Consider the following 20,571-nt stretch of genomic DNA (forward strand, 5'->3'; position numbering starts at 1 on the left):
GCATCACATGCAGATGGGGGCTGTTAATCTTTATCTGCCAAAAAGGAAGATTTTAGCACTGCACTTTGGAGAAAGTTTAAGTACTATGATTATTAAAGAACACATCTGTGTTATGTTGTATATGTCATTAATATAGGTGAACAGATAATAAGCATGTGTCTCCTTTTTATATTCCTACTTTAGGAATTTGATTATGTTTTCTCAATTGATGTCAATGAAGGTGGACCATCATATAAATTGCCATATAATACCAGTGATGATCCTTGGTTAACTGCATACAACTTCTTACAGAAGAATGATTTGAGTCCTATGTTTCTGGATCAAGTAGCTAAATTTATTATTGATAACACAAAAGGTCAAATGTTGGGACTTGGGAATCCCAGCTTTTCAGATCCATTTACAGGTAAGTTAGTGTTTATATTGAGTCTTATGTAGTTCCATTAGTGTTGATTGATTTTTTTGATGTTTTCAAACAGTCATGTGATTAGCTTTTTCAATAAATACCAATATCTACAGCAGAGTTTTGCTTCACATTCATATGTTTAAGCCTCAAATTATGTAGTAATTCTGTATTTTACAGAAATAATAGTAAATTGTTGTCTTTCAAAAATACAATCATACTAATGGAATTTCAGTTATTTGAAACAAAAATAAACTTGTAAGTTCTTTTATATAGTGTTTCTTTTTAAAAATTATATTTTGGCAAAATTTAGTAAATCTTTTTTCACATGAGGCTAAATTGGTCAGTCATGCATCAAATCTAAAAGTGAACCCTATGGGTAGTTTTAGTTTATATGTGATGTGTATTCTACACATTCATTTTAAGTTAATTGTTTGTAACATCGTATGCAATATCTCAGATGTTATAAATACAGTTAGGTGCTCATACCAGTCTGTAAATTGTAATCCTGGTGGTACTAATCCAAATTCTGGCTCCTAGGAAGTGGAATCTAATCCTAGTAATATTAACATGAGTTCTGGAGACTGGTGGAGGAGGAAATAAAATGCCTCCTCTAAATAACATTTTGAGATAGGCACTTTACTGTTAATGTTTTCCTCTCATCATTTCTGACTCAACATTTTTCATGTACTAGTGCTCTTCCTTGTTTTACAAGGACCTCGTATTATATTCCTGTCTCAAATCCTTATGTAGATCCACCTTTTCTTCCCTGACAGCTACTCCACATTCCCAAATTATCTCTTCTCCTTCTACTTCAAAATTTCATTGCCCATTCATATAATAAAACTAATGTTACCTGCATGTTGATTTAAATAGAATTATCAGGCCAGGTGCGGTGGCTGACGCCTGTAATCCCAGCACTTTGGGAGGCCAAGGCGGGCAGATCACAAGGTCAGGAGTTCAAGACCAGTCTGGCCAACATAGTGAAACCCCGTCTCTACTTAAAAAAAAAACAAAAAAAAACCCAAAAAATTAGCCAGGTGTGATGGATGTGTGCCTGTAATCCCAGCTCCTTGGGAGACTGAGGCAAGAGAATTACGTGAACCTGGGAGGCAGAGGTGGCAGTGAGCCAAGATTGCACCATTGCACTCCAGCCTGGGCGGCAGTGCAAGATTCCGTCTGAAAAAAATTAAAAATTAAAAAAAAAAAAGAATTATCAAAGTAACTTACTACTGAATTACAGATGATCTGATCCTCCAAATACTTGCACTTAAAAAGAAAATAATTGCTTAGTATGTGGATATTTTTGTTGTTGGAATTTCAAACTGTAGTTCAGAAGAGTGAACACAGATTGTAGTACTATGTAAGCTATTTTGCATGTGGGATACAGGAAAGGAATTAAAGCAGCTGACTTTGTCTGGAAATCTAGGAAGCACTTGGCTGGTTTTGCCCTTGTGAGACTTAACTTTTTAAGCATCCTTACTGTTTTTTTTTTTTTTTTTTTTGTGGACAACCTGATTATTTCCCTAGAGGTACTAACAAAACATAGGCACATACGCCACACATTCGTAAATGTATAAATGGAAATCTCTTTCCTTTGTAGTTTTCATCCCCTTTCTAATTCTCTTCTCCAGTAGGTTGTAAGCTTCAGTGGATATAAGCAATTTTGTTCCCTTCTGGATCCCCAGCCCTGAGTCCATTGTTTGACCCATGAATTAACGAACCTAGAGCTCTAAAAGATTAACACTTAGTGCCTGTGGTTTTGATAACAACAACAGCAGGAACTCTTCTGAATTTGTATAGGAACAGGGTCAGGAATTGATTGTATGTATATATATTTAGGTCAGATATTACCTGCAATTCTCTTTTGATATTTGAATTAAGTTTTAATATTTAAGTGCTGGGGCTAAGATTACAATAAAGTATTAAAGTTAAGAAAACAAAACTTGGAGAATCATTAAAATTTCAGTTTTTTCCCAGCTATAAGACTTCTAACTATAGTTTCCGTCATTCTATCATGTGAAAGTTTTGCTCTTCTGTTTTTCTCCAAATGTAGGTTCTTCTAAAACAAGCATTGTGCTGTTTGAAAAATTCAGAACTTTGGTTCACTTCTGCCTTTTCTTTGTTTTGCATGCACAGGTGGTGGTCGGTATGTTCCGGGCTCTTCGGGATCTTCTAACACACTACCCACAGCAGATCCTTTTACAGGTGGGATGTAGTTTTGATTCATGTATCTTTCTTCACTAAATGTATAGCATCTTGCATTACATGGCTTTACGTCTTGGAGATGTCATCCAGTAACTGGTAATTCCCTTATCTGTATTTCCAATTTTGATGGATCTCCTTTTCTTTAACTTCTGATTTTTGCTTTTTTCTGGAGTAGTTGTGTAGATTCCCTCATGACTTTTAAATAGCATATTATTAGAATTCATTGCTTTGTCCAGGGGTCCTTCCCACCAGGAAAGCAGTGTAGTTAAAAACATAGGTTTTAGAGTCAGACAAACCTTGGTTCAAAATTGGGCTCTACCACTTACTTGCTATGAGAAGTTGGCAAGTTACCTAACCTGTCTGAGCCTATTTTTTTTATCTGTGAAATTAGATAATAGGGGAACCCACCAACCAAGACACAGCATGAGTGCTATCACTGGCGAGATGCTACCAATCACGAGCAGAGAAGGAGCCATGTGAGTCCCTGATTTTGGATGGAGCAGTACAATCAAGAAGTCTCCCCAGGCATATTTTGACTTAACATGGAAGGAGACATTCCACCCAGCTACCCAGGAATAGTCTTCCTAATCTAAGTTATTAATGTCCTTCTTGAAGCCCTTGAAGTGTTGGTGTATCTCTTCAAAATGAATTTATTTACCAAGGTATGCATGCCTCAGCGTCAACACTACTGGAAAAAGTTGCCAGAGTTGGACTTTAAGGCAGCTGAAGAAGTCTCTATTTTCAGAATGGCTTTTGATATCTTGTATAATGCTGTTGTTGGATCTTCAGACAGAGTTCCTCGACAGTATACTCAGTTTGGGAAGAGATCATAGCCGTTAGGTATCCACTGGCCTTGCAGATTAGTACTGTGAGCTATAAAAATGACAACCTACAGTCCTCTCTAAGTCATAGGGACTGGACAAACATACAACGTTAGGTCAGCGTCATGAAGTTGTGGATTGCTGTCAGTGAGCTTCCTTTTTCCTGTGAATGTATTGGTGGCCCAGATGCAAATGGTTGTACCATGTGCATTGATAACCAGTAAATGAAAATAATTAACTATCACACTAAATGCTGTGAAGGCACAGTGGCTGTTAAGGAAGTCTTTGATAACATAATGTGATTTCAAATGGTAGTAAGGATCTGAAGAGTAGATAAGATGGCTTTCTCTTTATCAGCAGTTCAGAAACAGTGATACCCTGAAACTTAATACCAAGTGAGAATCCAAATCACTTTGGCGGCTTTTTTTCTAGAACAGAAAGAACATATCAAGCTTCAACTAATACCAGCAAAATCAAGAAAACTCCTGGGGCCATTATAACCAGAGCATAGCTCACTGTTCCATAATGTCAGTAACTCGGAAGATGCAGTGATTAGGTAGATATGCAAGATAGCATACACAATGTCCAAGAGAATTAGGGTATCAGGATAATTGAATACACTTTTGTATAAATATATAACAGCATCTACCATATTGAGGTATGAAAATAAAATAGCATAATATATGTAAGTGTTAAGCAAAATGCCTGGAGTATATTTAAGCCATGGTATGTATTAGTTATTGTTGATGATGATGTTTTCCCAACTTCGTCAGTGGCACTGGGGCCAAAAGATTTCCCTATCTGGCTACAATTTAAAGTCAGTCTTAATTCTTCTTTGTTTTCCTTATTAATTTATGCAGTCCTTAAACTGCTAATGTTTATGAGAATGATCTGAGAAGCTTGTTTAAATTACTTATCCCAGGGTTCTACAGCCAAGAGATTCTGATTCACTAGATTAGTGAGGAGGTTAAAGCTAAAATTATTCATGCTCTGATCTCTCACCCAAGGATTCTGATTAAATAAATGATCTTGGTAGTAGTTTGATCTTAGATTTTTTTTTGTGTGTGTGTGTCAGAGTTTTGCTCTTCTTGCCCAGGCTGGAGTGCAATGGTGCGATCTCAGCTCACCACAACGTCTGCCTCCCATGTTCAAGCAATTCTCCTGCCTCAGCCCCCTGAATAGCCAGGATTACAGGCATGCGCCACCACGCCCGGCTGATTTTGTATTTTTAGTAGAGACAGGGTTTCTCCATGTTGGTCAGGCTGGTCTCGAACACCCGACCTCAGGTGATTCTGCCCGCCTCAGCCTCCCAAAGTGCTGGGTTTACAGGCATGAGCCACCACGCCCAGCAATCTTATTTTTTAAAGTTCCCCAAGTGTTTCTAAAGTGGAGCCAGTTTGGAGTAACCCTGGGTTATGGGTGGACTCTGGGAATCTGTGTATTGAATCTGTGATTCATTCAGGTGGTCAGAAAACCATATTTAGAAAAGTGTGAGAGTGTACTTTACCTCTTAACAGCTTAATACCTTGGGCAAGTTATTCAACCTTCTGCTTCTAAAATATTGTGAATTATAATGGTATCTATATAATACTTTAATGAATATATGCATAGAAGATGATTAGCTGGCATATGGTTAAATTTCAACAAATCCATTTATTCTGTGTTTCTCATTATTTTAATTAATCTTACTTTTTTTTTTTGGTTTTGCTTTTTTAATTTCGTTTGGCATTTCTGTATGTGTTGCACCTGTTATAACAACTCCTAGAGTATAAATTGAGAGAGGCTAGAACAGTAGCTCATTTTTCTTCTTCCCATAAAGTCTGATCTGGTATTCTGAATATCTCCAAATCCTGCTAATTCTCTCTCTATACTTACTTTTTAAGTTTCCTTCTTTCTGTTTTCAATAAGACAGCCAGAAGTATTATCTATAATAAAATGTGACTGGGCTGTTGTCATAGTATCTCTAACTCTTACCTGAGTCTTTTCCAATTGTCTTATGTGCTAGTTAGTCCCACCTCTTTACTTCAGTAGAATAGTGTTCACATTTTATTCTGGAAACTTTTATTTCTCTCCAGTCCACTTACATTTTTGTAATTTACTAAACTTCTACAACTATAATATATAAGGCATGTAATGTTTAGTTTGTAGCTGACATTTATTGGGCACTTATGACATGCTCAGGCACTGTTCTAAGCATTTTTCTGTATTAAATTTGTGGCATATTTATTATGTATATAATGATGCCATTGTGAAGTGTGCTTAATAATGGAAATAAGCGAAGGAGCGGTTTGAACTTTATAATTTACAGTCACCTTTGCTTACTGGGAGTATTATTGTATTGTAGGTGCTGGTCGTTATGTACCAGGTTCTGCAAGTATGGGAACTACCATGGCCGGAGTTGATCCATTTACAGGTACATACTTTTTATTTCTTTTTCTTTTTTTTAGATTTTAAAAATTCGTTGGAACTTTTATGTAATGAAAAGAGTAAGAAAATTTGTGTCATTTTTTTGCTTGATAACTTTTTATATAGTATATCGAGACCAAACTTGTCTGGCTTTTTGAGCGTTCTCAGAATTGTCTCATTACTACATATTAGAATCATCTGGGCAGCTTTACAAACGCACTTCAGCCTTATCCCCAGAGATGCTTACTTGGTCTAATTCTGCTCTGAGCTGGGGGCTTGGCAAAGGGTAGTTTATAATCTTCCAATGTGATTCTAATATGCATCTAGGATCGGAAACTACTGTTTTACTGTAATAAATGTGCTTTCCTCACTACTCTTACAAAGTCTGTGTTTATTCTCTTCATTCTTACTTAATGTGTTGAGAATGTTATTCACTGGATTATACATTGTTCTCTTTAAGAAGACTCAGGAAAGAATTTGCTTCTGTGATTTATGCCTGGAATAGCTATCATTCTTCTGAGCAACTAATTTTTTTTTAATCCTTAGTTACCTAGTCTACAGTCTGACATACCTCACTTGTTCATTGAATATGTGCTGGCATGTTTTCCTCTGTATTGGCTGCCAGTAAAACACAGAGCTAAATTTGTGGTTCATCTCTTTCAAGTTTGACAGATATCTTGGCATATATTTTTTTCTACTTACTTTTTATGTTCTTTGTAATTTATATGAGAGAGATTGAGTAACATATGTGTTATTCAGCATTAAAATAAACACCCATAAACTTACCACTCAATAACTAACGTAGCATGCGTTTTTATTTTTTATTACTTTTGAGGTGGGATCTTGTTTTGTTGCCTGGGCTGGGCTGAAACTCCTGGGCTCACATGATCCTCCCACCTCAGCCTCCTGAGTAGTTGGGTTTACATGCACACACTACCATGTCCATCACTTGGCATGTGATTTTGTAAGCTATTTTTTAATTGCAAAAGTAACATTGGTTAGGAATACTGAAGTATAACATAGTACCTGTAATTAAGATTATGGATTCTGGAATGAGAATCTAAATTCAAATCTCAGCTCTACTACTTTTTATCTGCTTGACCTTGAACAATTTATTTCATGTGTCTGTGCTTTTGTTTTTCTCATTTGCAAAGCTGAGGTCATATCTACTTCCTAGAATTAAGAGCTTAAAATTGTAAAACTAAAGAAAAAAGAAAAGGGAGAAAAACAGCCAATAATTTGTGGTCTAAATGACAAGGCAAAGGGCAATGCATAAGTATGCCAAAAGAAAACAGTGAGTTCAAAGCTCTGGAGGTAGAAAATAGTATTATATGCTCAAGAAACTGACACCGGCCAGTATGGCTGGACAGCAGAACGGCAGTGAGGAATGTGGGGCAAGGCAAAAGAAAAATATTCACTGGGAAGCCACTGAAGAGTTTTTTAATCAAAGGAGGTGCATAAACAGAGTAAACAATAAAAAGATCACTGTCTGCAATATGGATCATGGAGAGACCAATTTGGAAGTTATTTCATTATTCCAGGCGAGAGGTGACATTAGCTTGTACTAAGGTATATATAGCTCCAATATACACACCATACTGTTAAAAACTAACTTCTCGAAAATGGGAGGGGGAGCACTGTTAACCTTTGTTAACAAGTACAGCTAACAATTACCAAGCATTAATTTGGTAAAAAGTTATTTACATAAATTTTATAATTTTAAGCTCTTAATTCTAGGAAGTAGATATGACCTCAGCTTTGCAAATGAGAAAAACAAAAGCACAGACACATCCCAACTATTCTGGAGGCTGAGGCAGGAGAATTGCTTGAACCCAGGAAGCGGAGTTTGCACTGAGCCGAGATTATGCCACTGTGCTCCAGCCTGGGCAACAGAGCGAGACTCTGTCTCAAAAAAAAAAAAAAAAAGGGCTAGGACTCCTCAGCAAACCACCATGGCACACATTTACGTATGTAACAAACTTGCACATCCTGCACATGTACCCCGGAACTTAATAGAATACTTAAAAAAAAAAAAAGACTAGGACTCCTGTCCTTCAGGGATTTACAACTTGGGGATCATAAAGATGATGCAGAAAAAGATTAGAGAAAATGATAATGCCTACGACATCATTTGGAATAGCAGTAAAAGACATAAAAAGGGAGAGATCAGCATGCCTTAGAGAAGATGAAAATGGAAAGTTTCATGTAATTATATGGTATTCTTTGACTTTTTTTAAATTTATAATTTAGATTTAATCTTAGGCCAGGCTTGGTGGCTCACACCTTTAATCCCAGCACTTTCGGAGGCTGAGGTGGGAGGATTGCTTGAGCCCAGGAGGTCAAGGCTGTAGTGAGCTGTGATTGCATCACTGCACCGTGTCTCAGAAAGAAAAAAAAGTAAAAAGTATGAGATGATCTTGTTCTACATTTAAGCTTCCATTCCCCAAGCCAAAAAATATATCAATAAATATAAATTATACAAATATTGTGGATATTTTTCCCCTTGAGGTTCCTTGTTTATTGCATGCACTGAATAGTTGCATATCTCAATAATTGTGAAAACTAAGTCATATAGTTAGAAAAATCTCATTTTCGATCACTCCTTGTGATTATCATCGTTTTCTATTCTTTAAATAGGGAATAGTGCCTACCGATCAGCTGCATCTAAAACAATGAATATTTATTTCCCTAAAAAAGAGGCTGTCACATTTGACCAAGCAAACCCTACACAAATATTAGGTAAGTCTCTTTAATTAATTTTTTCACATATTCACAGACGGTTTGAGATGTCATCAAGGTTGTTTCTCTTACCAACATGTGTCAGGAATTGGGTACTTAATATGAATAGAGATTTCTATTGCGGTATTAAACAACTGTGTTCACCACAAATATACAATCTGGTAAAGGATCCATAATACTTTCTAAGAAGCTTTACACAAACATAAAGTAAGTAATTTATGATGACTAATAAAAAAATTAAAGGTGGAAAATGTAAATTCTACCCACCCAAGCTCTTAATGTTTTCAAAAAAAAATTAATGAATATGAATGACTAAAGCATTTGAAAAATTAAGATCTTAACTTTAAAAAATTAGTAGCCCTCAGAAATCATACAGGTTCATTTTAAATTGCCCATTAGAAATGAATCTGCTGGCCTGGTACAGTGGCTCATGCTTGTAATCCCAGCACTTTGGGAGGCCAAGGCGGGCGGACTGCGTGAGGTCAGGAGTTCGAGACCAGCCTGACTAACATGGTGAAACCCCGTCTCTACTAAAAATACAAAAATTAGCCGGGCGTGGTGGTGGGCGCCTGTAATCCCAGCTACTCTGGACGCTGAGGCACGAGAATCACTTGAACCTGGGAGGTGGAGGAATTGCAGTGAGCCCGAGATTGCGCCATTGCACTCCAGCCTGGGCAACAGAACAAGACTCCATCTCAAGAAAGAAAAAAAAAGGAAATGAATCTGCTTTAGTAACTTTGATTGCTTTTTCTGTTGGTGTTCCTCAAAACAAAATACAGTGTTTTGTTGTTGTTGTTGTTGTTGTTGTTGTCTTGGACTAAGACTACTGTTAGCTTTGTTTGCCACAAAGATTATGATGAGAATTAATTGGGTTAGCATAACATAACATACTTACCAGAGTATAAGGTAGGGTCAGTATTGTAAAAATTTATAAAAATCACTCATTAATATTTTCTTAATTGCTTTATTTTGAATAATGTAGTATATGCACACTTTTAGATTTTTTTTAAAAAACTTGTGAAAATCTAACAGGTGTCTTGATTTTTGCATTCCTTAATGAACTTGATTTTTATTTATTAGAGTTAAAGTTGTTAATACCTGAGATTAGTGAAACAGGCCCTAGTTTCCATTTATAATTGATTTCAACGGTGTAAATTTGGATAATTTACCTTATTATTGGAATTTGGACTTTTTTATTCTTGAGATAAAGATTTTTAAAGAAACACAGTATCTCAAAGTCATGATAAAAAGGATACTGATACTAAAGATACATGTGAAGGATTTGAAGGAAATTGTTTCATGAAATGTGAACATGGGAAGAAAGGGCAGTATGTCCATTAAATACATTTTTAAAATAATGTGACATCGAATATGCATATGGAACTAAGTCATAAATTAAATGTTATCAGTAGGCGTTTAACTCTTTGACTATTTCATTGACAACTGTAGAAATTGACATAAATTGGCTAAAAAGTTGTTATAAATTTTCTCATGGAGAAACTAGGTTATTGACTTACACTTGAATATATATTACACATGATATTGCTTTGAAAGTCATCCAAAATGGAGGCCGGACATGGTGGCTCATGCCTGTAATCCCAGCACTTTGGGAGTTCAAGGCAGGCAGGTCACTTGAGGTCAGGAGTTTTTCACCTTGTTGGTCAGCCTGGCCAACATGGTGAAACCCCATCTCTACTAAAAATACAAAAATTAGCTGGTGTGGTGGTGCATGCTGGTAGTCCCAGCTACTTAGGAGGCTGAGGTAGGAGAATCACTTGAAAATCCTGATGGCGGAGGTTGCAGTGAGCCGAGATCACGCCACTGCACTGCAGCCTGGGCAACAGAGTGAGACTCCGTCTCAAAAAAAAATAAAATAAAATAAGGCCAGGCGTGGCGGTGGCTCACGCCTGTAATCCCAGCACTTTGGGAGGCTGAGGCGGGTGGACCACGAGATCAGGAGATCGAGACCATCCTGGCTAATGTGGTGAAACCCCGTCTCTACTAAAAACACAAAAAATTAGCCAGGCATGGTGGCGGGCGCCTGTTGTCCCAGCTACTCAGGAGGCTGAGGCAGGAGAATTGCTTGAACCCGGGAGGCGAGCTTGCAGTGAGCCAAGATGGCGCCACTGCACTCGAGCCTGGGCGACTGAGCAAGACTCCGTCTCACAAAAAAAAAAAAAAAAAAGACAAAGCTCATAAGCCTTATCCTTACTTTATAGTGTTTGATAACTGCTGAGTAAAGTCTTAACTCCCCATGGTGTACACTAGAGTACTTTTATTGAAAGTCTTGGCATTTATATATTATCTGGCCAATTACAGTTAGAGAATTTTGAAAGTTTGGTTTTGGGTTCTAGGTAAACTGAAGGAACTTAATGGAACTGCACCTGAAGAGAAGAAGTTAACTGAGGATGACTTGATACTTCTTGAGAAGATACTGTCTCTAATATGTAATAGTTCTTCAGAAAAACCCACAGTCCAGCAACTTCAGATTTTGTGGAAAGCTATTAACTGTCCTGAAGGTAAATAAACACTCTTCAAAAATGTAACCAGAAAGCAAGAGGTTTTATCTTCATTTCTACCAATATTACTGGTATTTGTAGATTAAATAAAAGTTAACTTGGGTAGTTGTAAATCACTATGGAAAATCTTCATGAAAAGGGTTCACTACACTACTGGGATTGATAATCTTGTTTTCGTTACATGCGTTTTGAGAATCTGAAGGTAATATAATGATCTCCATATATGCACCAGTTTTTGTTGTTGTTGTTGTTTGTTTTGTTTTTTGGTTTTTGTTTTTGTTTTTGAAACGGAGTCTCGCTTTGTTGCCCAGGCTGGAGTGCAGTGGCGCAATCTCGGCTCACTGCAAGACCTGCCTCCTGGGTTCACGCCGTTCTCCTGCCTCAGCCTCCTGAGTAGCTGGGACTATAGGCACCTGCCACCATGCCTGGCTAATTTTTTGTATTTTTAGTAGAGACGGGGTTTCACCGTGTTAGCCACGATAGTCTCAATCTCCTGACCTCTTGATCCTCCCGCCTCAGCCTCCCAAAGTGCTGGGATTACAAGCGTGAGCCACCGCGCCCGGCCATGCACCTGTTTACTGTTTCAGAGGATTTGTGGATTCCCAGCCAGGCATCCAAGATACTCTTAGTGACCTGTTAACCCTAGGCTACAAATATTTACTATAAGTTTTTTTTTTTTTTTCCAATTATGTCAGTTAAGTCTTTTTTAATTCTCAAAGAGTCCTTGCCCGTTATTTTTTTTTTCTGCCATTGATTTATTGGAGAAAAAGTCTTTTTTTTTTTTTCAATAAAATATCCCATATTATGGATTTTGCTGGTGTGTTCCTGCATCTCTGTATTTATTGCTAGTGGCAAAATTAGATTCTGGTTCAGTAGGGGTTTTTTTTAGGTGAAATCCTTTATAAATGATGATGCATACTACTTTTATATTATGGAGCACATAATGTTGGATTTCCTCACCTTTAGTGATGCTAAGATTATTTTGTGCATTCATTCAGATGGCATCTACCTAGGCCCTTGATTATAAAGCTCCCACCAACCTATAAGCATCCTATCACTTGTTAACTGGAATTCTTCTCTTAAGAACTTTCCGGCTAACTGGAATTCTTCTCTTAAGAACTTTCTGGCTGGGCACGGTGGCTCATGCCTGTAATCCCAGCACTTTGGGAGGCCAACGTGGGTGGATCACCTGAGGTCAGGAGTTTGAGACCAGCCTGACCAATATGATGAAACTTCGTCTCTACTAAAAATACAAAAATTAGCCGGGCGTGGCGACATGCACCTGTAATCCCAGCTACTTGGGAGGCTGAGACAGGAGAATTGCTTGAACCCGGGAGGTGGAGGTTGCAGCGAGCCGAGATCGCACCATTGCAATCCAGCCTGGGCAACAAGAGTGAAACTCTGTCTCAAAAAAAAAAAAAAAAGAACTTTCCCTGTTTAATTGTTCGGTCTTACAGAATTTTTAAAAGCAAGGTCTGCACCCCATTCTTTCCATTCGTTTTTGAATACTCACAGTGTATAGGCTATTTGATAACCTGAGAGAGTTACCTTATTTTTAAAGTGAATATGATCTTACAGTAATAAATCTAGTTTATGTAAATATGAAAAATTAACAAAAGTTTCAGAAATATATGCATTTTTTTTAAAGCAGACACATGATTTTTCACATTTTCTAAAATGATTAGTTTTGTAGTGGGAAAATAAAATCCTTAAAAGTTGATAGTCAAAAGAAATTTTCTTTATTTTCGTAAGCATTAATGACTTTTTTTTTTTTTAATAGATATTGTCTTTCCTGCACTTGACATTCTTCGGTTGTCAATTAAACACCCCAGTGTGAATGAGAACTTCTGCAATGAAAAGGAAGGGGCTCAGTTCAGCAGTCATCTTATCAATCTTCTGAACCCTAAAGGAAAGCCAGCAAACCAGCTGCTTGCTCTCAGGACTTTTTGCAATTGTTTTGTTGGCGAGGCAGGACAAAAACTCATGATGTCCCAGAGGGAATCACTGATGTCCCATGCAATAGAACTGAAATCAGGGAGCAATAAGAACATTCACATTGCTCTGGCTACATTGGCCCTGAACTATTCTGTTTGTTTTCATAAAGACCATAACATTGAAGGGAAAGCTCAATGTTTGTCACTAATTAGCACAATCTTGGAAGTAGTACAAGACCTAGAAGCCACTTTTAGACTTCTTGTGGCTCTTGGAACACTTATCAGTGATGATTCAAATGCTGTACAATTAGCCAAGTCTTTAGGTGTTGATTCTCAAATAAAAAAGTATTCCTCAGTATCAGAACCAGCTAAAGTAAGTGAATGCTGTAGATTTATCCTGAATTTGCTGTAGCAGTGGGGAAGAGGGACGGATATTTTTAATTGATTAGTGTTTTTTTCCTCACATTTGACATGACTGATAACAGATAATTAAAAAAAGAGAATACTGTGGATTAAGTAAAATTTTACATCTTGTAAAGTGGTGGGGAGGGGAAACAGAAATAAAATTTTTGCACTGCTGAACTGTGAGATTTTCCTGTGTAATTTGGCTAGATTTTCAAGAGTATGAAAACAAATTTAAAAAGAGTTATATCAGCAACAACACAATGACAATGACATCTTCCCCTTACCTTAGCCACTAAGGAGAAGACAACGGCTGTTACTCATATAACTTGCTTTTATTATTTAATGTACACCAAACTGTTAATTGTTGTCAATTATCTTTTATTTAACTTCTCTACCTTCGTTGCTAGATCCTTCGAACGGCACTGATACAATTCAAGGTCTTGTTTTAGGATAACTACTTTAAAATTTTTAAAATTATATTAAATTTATAAAATAATTTATAAATTCATATATTAAAACAATATAATTTCTTGATTTGTCATTTATAAATCCTAAAGTATATTTGTTTAATGGTCTGTTTTTAGATGAAGAAAAAGCCAGTTGGTAAGCTATGTTAGTCATGTATCAGTTCAGACAGACGAGGTCTCTATTTAACTCCAGGCTTAGATCCAGTTTCTTTTGCCCTTCACTATTTGAGGTAACTTCATTTTTCATTCTAGTTTTGATATTTGGCTGTTTATTTTTGTCATTTTCCATTATTTCAGAGAGAATTTTGGAACATGTTGAATTTTATCAGGTGATTACATAAGCAAGAGTACATCAAACTGTATCATTTGAAAGTCTAGAACCTGTCATGTGAAATTACTATTTTTGAGCTCTCTATGTGGTCCGGGCAGAGTAGTAGACACACTGGTATTTAATCCTTAAAACCCCTTTAAGTGAGGGCTAGTATTATCTCTGCTTTCAGAAGTAGACATAATAGGATGAATCATATAAGAGAAAAAAAAAAGTGAAGCCAAGAGGGAGTTAACTACTTAAAGTACATGCCATGCTATACTTTCTAGAGAGGAGATCACAGATGTGTGTGAACATCCTAGCAATTAACAGAAAGAAGGAACCATCACATTAATTACACAATTTATTGTGTTTGAGGTAACCGAATTTCTTGAGAGAAGCGTAACTATTCTATTTTCAAAAGTGAGAAAGATCTTTTCATAAAGAAGACGTTGCCAAAAATAGTGAGCAACATTCTCAATACTCATAGTATAAAGAACCATGAATTTCCTGGCTTAATGCCAATTTACAGCCTTAGATGAATAATTGTTCCCCAAATGGGCAAGAAAGGTTCTAATTGTCTAGAGTACTCCAAGTAAGAACTTTTGGAATATCAAAAGGAAATGAGCAAAATGTAAGTAGAGGGGATATGTACTTTGCTGAGTATTAAATTGGAACTTCCTGGTGTGTACCTGGACTAAATATTCTGTTCACTGGCTCAGTTAGGTACCTATACTTTTGTTTTTTTGATTGGGTTTAGGTGGTTATGTCAAAGTTAAATCGCAAAATTAGGAATTTAACCCAGGTCTGGCTGGTTCCTTTACAATACACTGCTTTCTTGTTATAAGTACAAATAATTTAATTGCAATATTTAGAAAAAGTAGATACCTTTGAATAATGATAAGAAATAGTCTTGGTTAAGAACATAAGTTCCCTCTTCAAAATGTAAGGGGCGGCAAAATGTAAACACTGCTTCCTATTACTGTGCAAGTTTTTTTGTATCAACTTTTATTATACTATTTCATGTTTGTTGTGGAGATTACAAAACATAGCTTAGCAAAAGGAAACAATCTCACTTGAAGAATATGTTAAATAATTTAATGATATTTTAAAGATTTTCTTTTTTAGTTAAACTTTCCTATGATTCTCTTAATGTTTTTTCTGAATACAAAAGTAATAAACATTTATTGAGTAAAACACACACACCCCTATAAAAATTGCCTGTAAGGCCACTATCTAGAGAAAACTATTCTTAACGTCTTGTGGCATAGTGACTATGTATGTAAATGTATTTTATTTTATTAAAAAAGCGTTGTATCATACATACTCTTTGATAACCTGATTTTTAAACTTATATTTGGTACAAAGAGCTCCACATTAATAAATATAATATTCTATCATATGGATATACCCCTTATTAACTGGTACTGTTTCCAATTTTCAGCTATCAAGCAATGATATGACAAATCTCACAACAGTCTTACTAGTTCCCTAGGAACATTTTATACATGGAATTGGTAGATCAAGATAGTGTACATTGTTTAGACTGTTTACGTTGCCATCACACCTCTAGTGGTACAACTCTTGGAATTAATGTACTTCATACTGCATTTGAAACCCCATTGCCTACAAGAATTAAGTTATTATTGTCTCCATTTCATAACTATTCTCTCTGGCATTAGATTCCTTTAGATGAGTATGATACTGTTTATATGACTAGCTGAATTTATAACTAAATAGCAATGCAATAAAATTTATTATCTACCTCATAATCTTCTTAAGTGATGGAAGCAGCATAGGTAAAAATGGATTCTTTACGTAGATAATTCTGGGGATAAGAGTGGGAGGTAGGTTCCTTAGCAGTTATCACTTTGTATGTTATGGTAATTTTTTTTTTTTTTTTTTTTTTTTTTTTTTTTTTTTTTTTTTTTTTTGAGATGGAGTCTGGCTCTGTCGCCCAGTCTGGAGTGCAGTGGTGAGATCTTGGCTCACTGCAAGCTCCACCTCCCGGGTTCACGCCATTCTCCTGCCTCAGCCTCCCGAATAGCTGGGACTACAGGTGCCCGCCACTATGCCTGGCTAATTTTTTGTATGGTTATTTTATGAGGAAATGATAAAATGCATAAAAGGCCATTTGTGATAATGTCATCCTCTCTGGAAGTCTTAGATAAATTCCAGGCTTTTAAAGTGTTACTCAATCTTTTTTAAAAAAACTATTCTAATTTCTAATGCATTATTTTCTGTTAGAAATTATATGCAGTATAGTTGTGATTATAAATACAGTTTTGAAGACTTTAATAGCATTTTTTCATGAGTTTTCCTTCAACTTTTTAATAAAAATATTCATACATAAAAATTTTAAAAGGCTGGGTGCAGTGGCTCACACCTGTAATCCCAGCATTTTGGGAGGCTGAGGCGAGAGCATCGTTTGAGCCCAGGGTTCAAGACCAGCCTGGGCAACATAGATTGCATCTCTACAAAAAGTTTAAAAATTAACCAGACATGATGTTGTGTGCCTGTAATTCCAGCTACTCAGAAGGCTGAGGTGGGAGATTAGGGTTGAGCCTGGGAGATCAGGGTTGCAGTGAGCCATGATCGTGCCACTGCACTGCAGCCTGGGTGTTGACAGAGCAAGACTTTGTCTCAAAAACAAAAAAAACAAAAAACCTGAAAGAAAAGTACAGTGTACATTCATGGACTTGTTAACTAGATTCCACAGTTATTAACATTTTGCCAGATTTGCTTTATCTCCATACTTTATACTTTCTTTTGAAATTACTTAAATGCTTATCAACTGGATACTTCCATATGCATCTTATAAGAAAGGGCATTTTTAAGAACATAACTTGTCACCGATAATATCACACTTAAGGAAATTAGTAATTTCATAATATCTAATATCTAGTCCATATTTCAAATTTCCTCATTGCTCTAAGAATGCCTTTTATAACTTGCTTTAAAAAGATCTAAATAATCAAGGTTTGTGTACTGTATCTATGAATAGTTACTTAGTTATATGCTTCTTTGACTTCTTAATCTAGAATAGTCTTTCATATTTTAAAACTATCAGTGACTTTTTGAAATGTTTAGGGCACTCCAGCATGTGAAGCACCTCACATTTTGTGTTTGTAAAATATTTTTCTACAACCCTTTAGTATTGGTTATCTATTGCTGCTTAATAAATTACCCCAAAACTTAGTGAATTAAAATAGCACATATTATCTCAAATGTTCTGTGGTTCAGGAATCCTAACACAGCTTAGATGGATCCTCTTGGGGCTGTAAAGTATTAGCCAAGGCTGCTGTCTCATCTAAAGGCTCTACTGAGGAAGGTTTCATTTTCAAGCTCACATTGTTGGTGTTTAGTTCTTTTGGGGTTGGACTGAGGACCTCAATTCCTAGCTAGCTGTTGGCCAGAGACTGCCCTCTCTGATTTTTGCTATATGGGCCTCCCCAGTGTGGCAAGTTGCTTCATCAAAGCCAGCAAGGGATAGTCTGCTGGCAGGACCAAAGTTGGAATCTTTATAATCTAATCACAGAAGTGACATCTCACCATCAAGGTATTGTATTGGCTGGAAGTTAACCAAGGGGAGTAGATTACACAAGGCAGTGAATACCAGTAGGGGAGGGATCACTGGGGGCTATCTTGGAGTCGGCCTGCAACATCTATTTCCTATAAACTGAAAGCTTGTTTCCATTGAGATTAAACTATTTGTAGGAATACTTTAGTATTCCTACAAATAACAAGTGATATGTACTTGTTATTTTGTCTTGATTACATCATATATGAGCTTCCTTAAGGGGTAAAATAGTCTTCAGAATAAGGTGGGTAATGGAAGCTGTAAAGAGGAGAAAGTTGCCTAAAGCCCTTTTGTAAAGTAGATAGTCTGATATTGGTCCTAGGCCTAAAATGAGATGTTGGGGCTTAAAACCTGGCCTTAGAATTCCTGGACACATGATAAATCAGAAAAATAAAATGTTCAAATGGCTGTGATCATCAGATTTCAAGTTATATACCAACATTTACCACAACAGTTTGCAACTTGATTTAAATCAAACCAAATAGCAATGCAAAGAACAACTAGACAGCCTGCATTAAGCACTTATTCTTTTCTAGTTATATATGCATAGTTGATCCTCTTTATCTCTATGAGGTAGGTATTACACAGGTGTAGAAACTGAAAGAAGTCAAATCTATATGACAAGTCAGCAGTAACCAAACAATGGAGAAGATAACAGTATTTAATCAATGATGTTGCCAAAACTGGATATCAATATGAAGAAAAATATCAGTTTGTAGTAGCCACTTTATCATAACAGCAACTACAGTGCCTGCTAGTGCCATATAAGCATGACGTGGATCAAAAGAAAGTGGTTTTAAGCCATTAAATGACATTTCTTTCATTCCTGTGTCCTCAAAGGAACTAATAAATTCAATAAATGTTCACTTATTTCTATATTATTCAAAATTTTCAGTAGTAATAGCAACCAAAGGTGCAATATAATATAGCGAAGGAGCACTGGCTTTGGAGTTCAAAAGGCACACATTCCAATAGCATTCCCACCACTGAGTCATGAATTCAGGCAAGTTGCTTAACCTCAGCCTCAGTCAGTCATCTGTTCAGTGGGACTTCACATGACGGATGAATAATTTAAGATTCATGTAAAAGCCTAGCAAAATGATGGCCACATAAATGCTTAGCAAGCATTTCTTCCAAAGACAATCCAAGGCTACCACGTTCTTTAATAATAGTAAGAATTGCCTTTACCAAAACAAACAAAAGGGAAAAAAGTATTAGGTTTTATTTCTACTGGGGAGAAAATGCCGTTGGGGTGGGGGGTAATCCTGAAAGACATTTATAAAGTTGTTTAGAGCTCAAAATCCTTACACTTCTTTTAAACTTCGTATAATGCCCCAGGACCCAGCAAGAAAGTGTTTCTGTTGGACTGTAAAAATCACGTATATGCATAATACAGCCCTAGCAGTGGTCTCAAGATTTCTTGTAAGACTTCTTTCTGTGTATCAAATAGTGACAATATCAAACCAGGTTTGAAGACTTCTTATTGCTAACAGAGAAATACAGGGAAAGGGTCTCTTTTAGACAGAGTGCACATTGGTTAACTATAGCCACAGTAATACTGTGCAACAACCAACAACAAAAATAATAGTTTTTATTTAGCTCAGGAGTTTCAAGCTTGGGGTAGGATGGTCCTGGCTGGGCTCATTCATGTTTCTACAGGTCTGAGGACTCAGCTCTAGGCTGGGCTTGTCTGGGTAGCTTAGTTGAGGCAGCTCTGCTCTACTTGTTTCTCATCTTTCTTCTAGGACCAGTGGGCCACTTTGGCCCATAATTTTCATGATGATGGTGGAAGCACAAGTCAACCATCCTAATTGCACAAGCTTTTTTTCAGACTTCACTTGCTGCACATCTGCTAACATCCATTTGGCCAAAGTAAGTTAGATGGCTAAGCAGAAGGGTAGGGAATTATGTCTCACCTGTAGCAGGAGGGCACTGCCAAATTACATGGCAAGCTGTGGATATAGGGAGAGGTGAAGAACTGGGGTCATTCATGCAATTTGCCACAAGGGATAGAGAAAGAAGCTCTGTGTGGGTCCTGAAATTATCAGTTTAGAATTTTAACAAATATTTGCATCCCTAGCTTGTTCCAGGCAATGTATTAGGTGTTGAGACTACAAAAATGTATATGCATAGTTCCCGGGAACTAACAGTATATTGGAGAAGATACTGAGCAAGTGCCTGCAGTAAAGAGTTCTGGACACTCTGTAGGGAGAATAGTGGGTTACAAAAAAAGAAGTGGTTAATTTTAGGAGGACTGAGAATGGAAGTGATGTGGAAATGTTTTAAATAAGTTATACTTAAAATGAATCTTAGATACAATAAGTATAGGTGGGGTTGTTGAATAGGCCTGGAGTATATTTCTATGAAAGGCTGAAGAGAAAAATGCTGTTCAGATCATGGAAGGTCTTACATGTACTATGTTGTATTAATTAAGACTTCAGGTTGCAAGTGACAGAAATCAACTCAGATCAGACAGGGCGCTGTGGCTCATGCCTGTAATCCCAGCAATTTGGGAGGCCGAGGCGGGGGATCACTTGAGGTCAGGAGTTCAAGACCAGCCTGACTGATATGGTGAAACCCTCCAAATTAGCCAGGCATGGTGGTGCATGCCTGTAGTCCCAGCTACTCAGGAGGCTGAGACAGGAGAATCGCTTGAACCCAGGAGGTGGAGGTTGCAGTGAGCCAAGATCGTGCCATTACACTACAGCCTGGGTAACAGAGCGAGGCTGTCTCAAAAGAAAAAAAAAAAAATCAACTCAGATCAGCTTAATGGGGGTAAAAAAAG

At 36.8% G+C, this 20,571-nt stretch overlaps 1 protein-coding gene across 1 annotated transcript in view; it reads left to right on the forward strand.

The window, feature by feature from the left end:
* PLAA (phospholipase A2 activating protein) overlaps positions 1–13,584 on the forward strand; it is a 40,862-nt gene extending 27,278 nt beyond the window's left edge. Inside the window, exons 9-14 of the mRNA XM_032138274.2 lie at positions 184–403; positions 2,540–2,608; positions 5,774–5,842; positions 8,473–8,574; positions 10,929–11,093; positions 12,874–13,584. Coding sequence (XP_031994165.1) covers positions 184–403; positions 2,540–2,608; positions 5,774–5,842; positions 8,473–8,574; positions 10,929–11,093; positions 12,874–13,439 — 1,191 coding nt within the window. The 3' untranslated portion in view covers positions 13,440–13,584. The remainder of the gene's footprint in view (positions 1–183; positions 404–2,539; positions 2,609–5,773; positions 5,843–8,472; positions 8,575–10,928; positions 11,094–12,873) is intronic.
* Positions 13,585–20,571: the final 6,987 nt, after the last annotated feature.

This window comes from Hylobates moloch, unplaced genomic scaffold (assembly GCF_009828535.3).
Source record: "Hylobates moloch isolate HMO894 unplaced genomic scaffold, HMol_V3 SCAFFOLD_19, whole genome shotgun sequence".
Lineage (NCBI taxonomy): Eukaryota > Metazoa > Chordata > Mammalia > Primates > Hylobatidae > Hylobates > Hylobates moloch.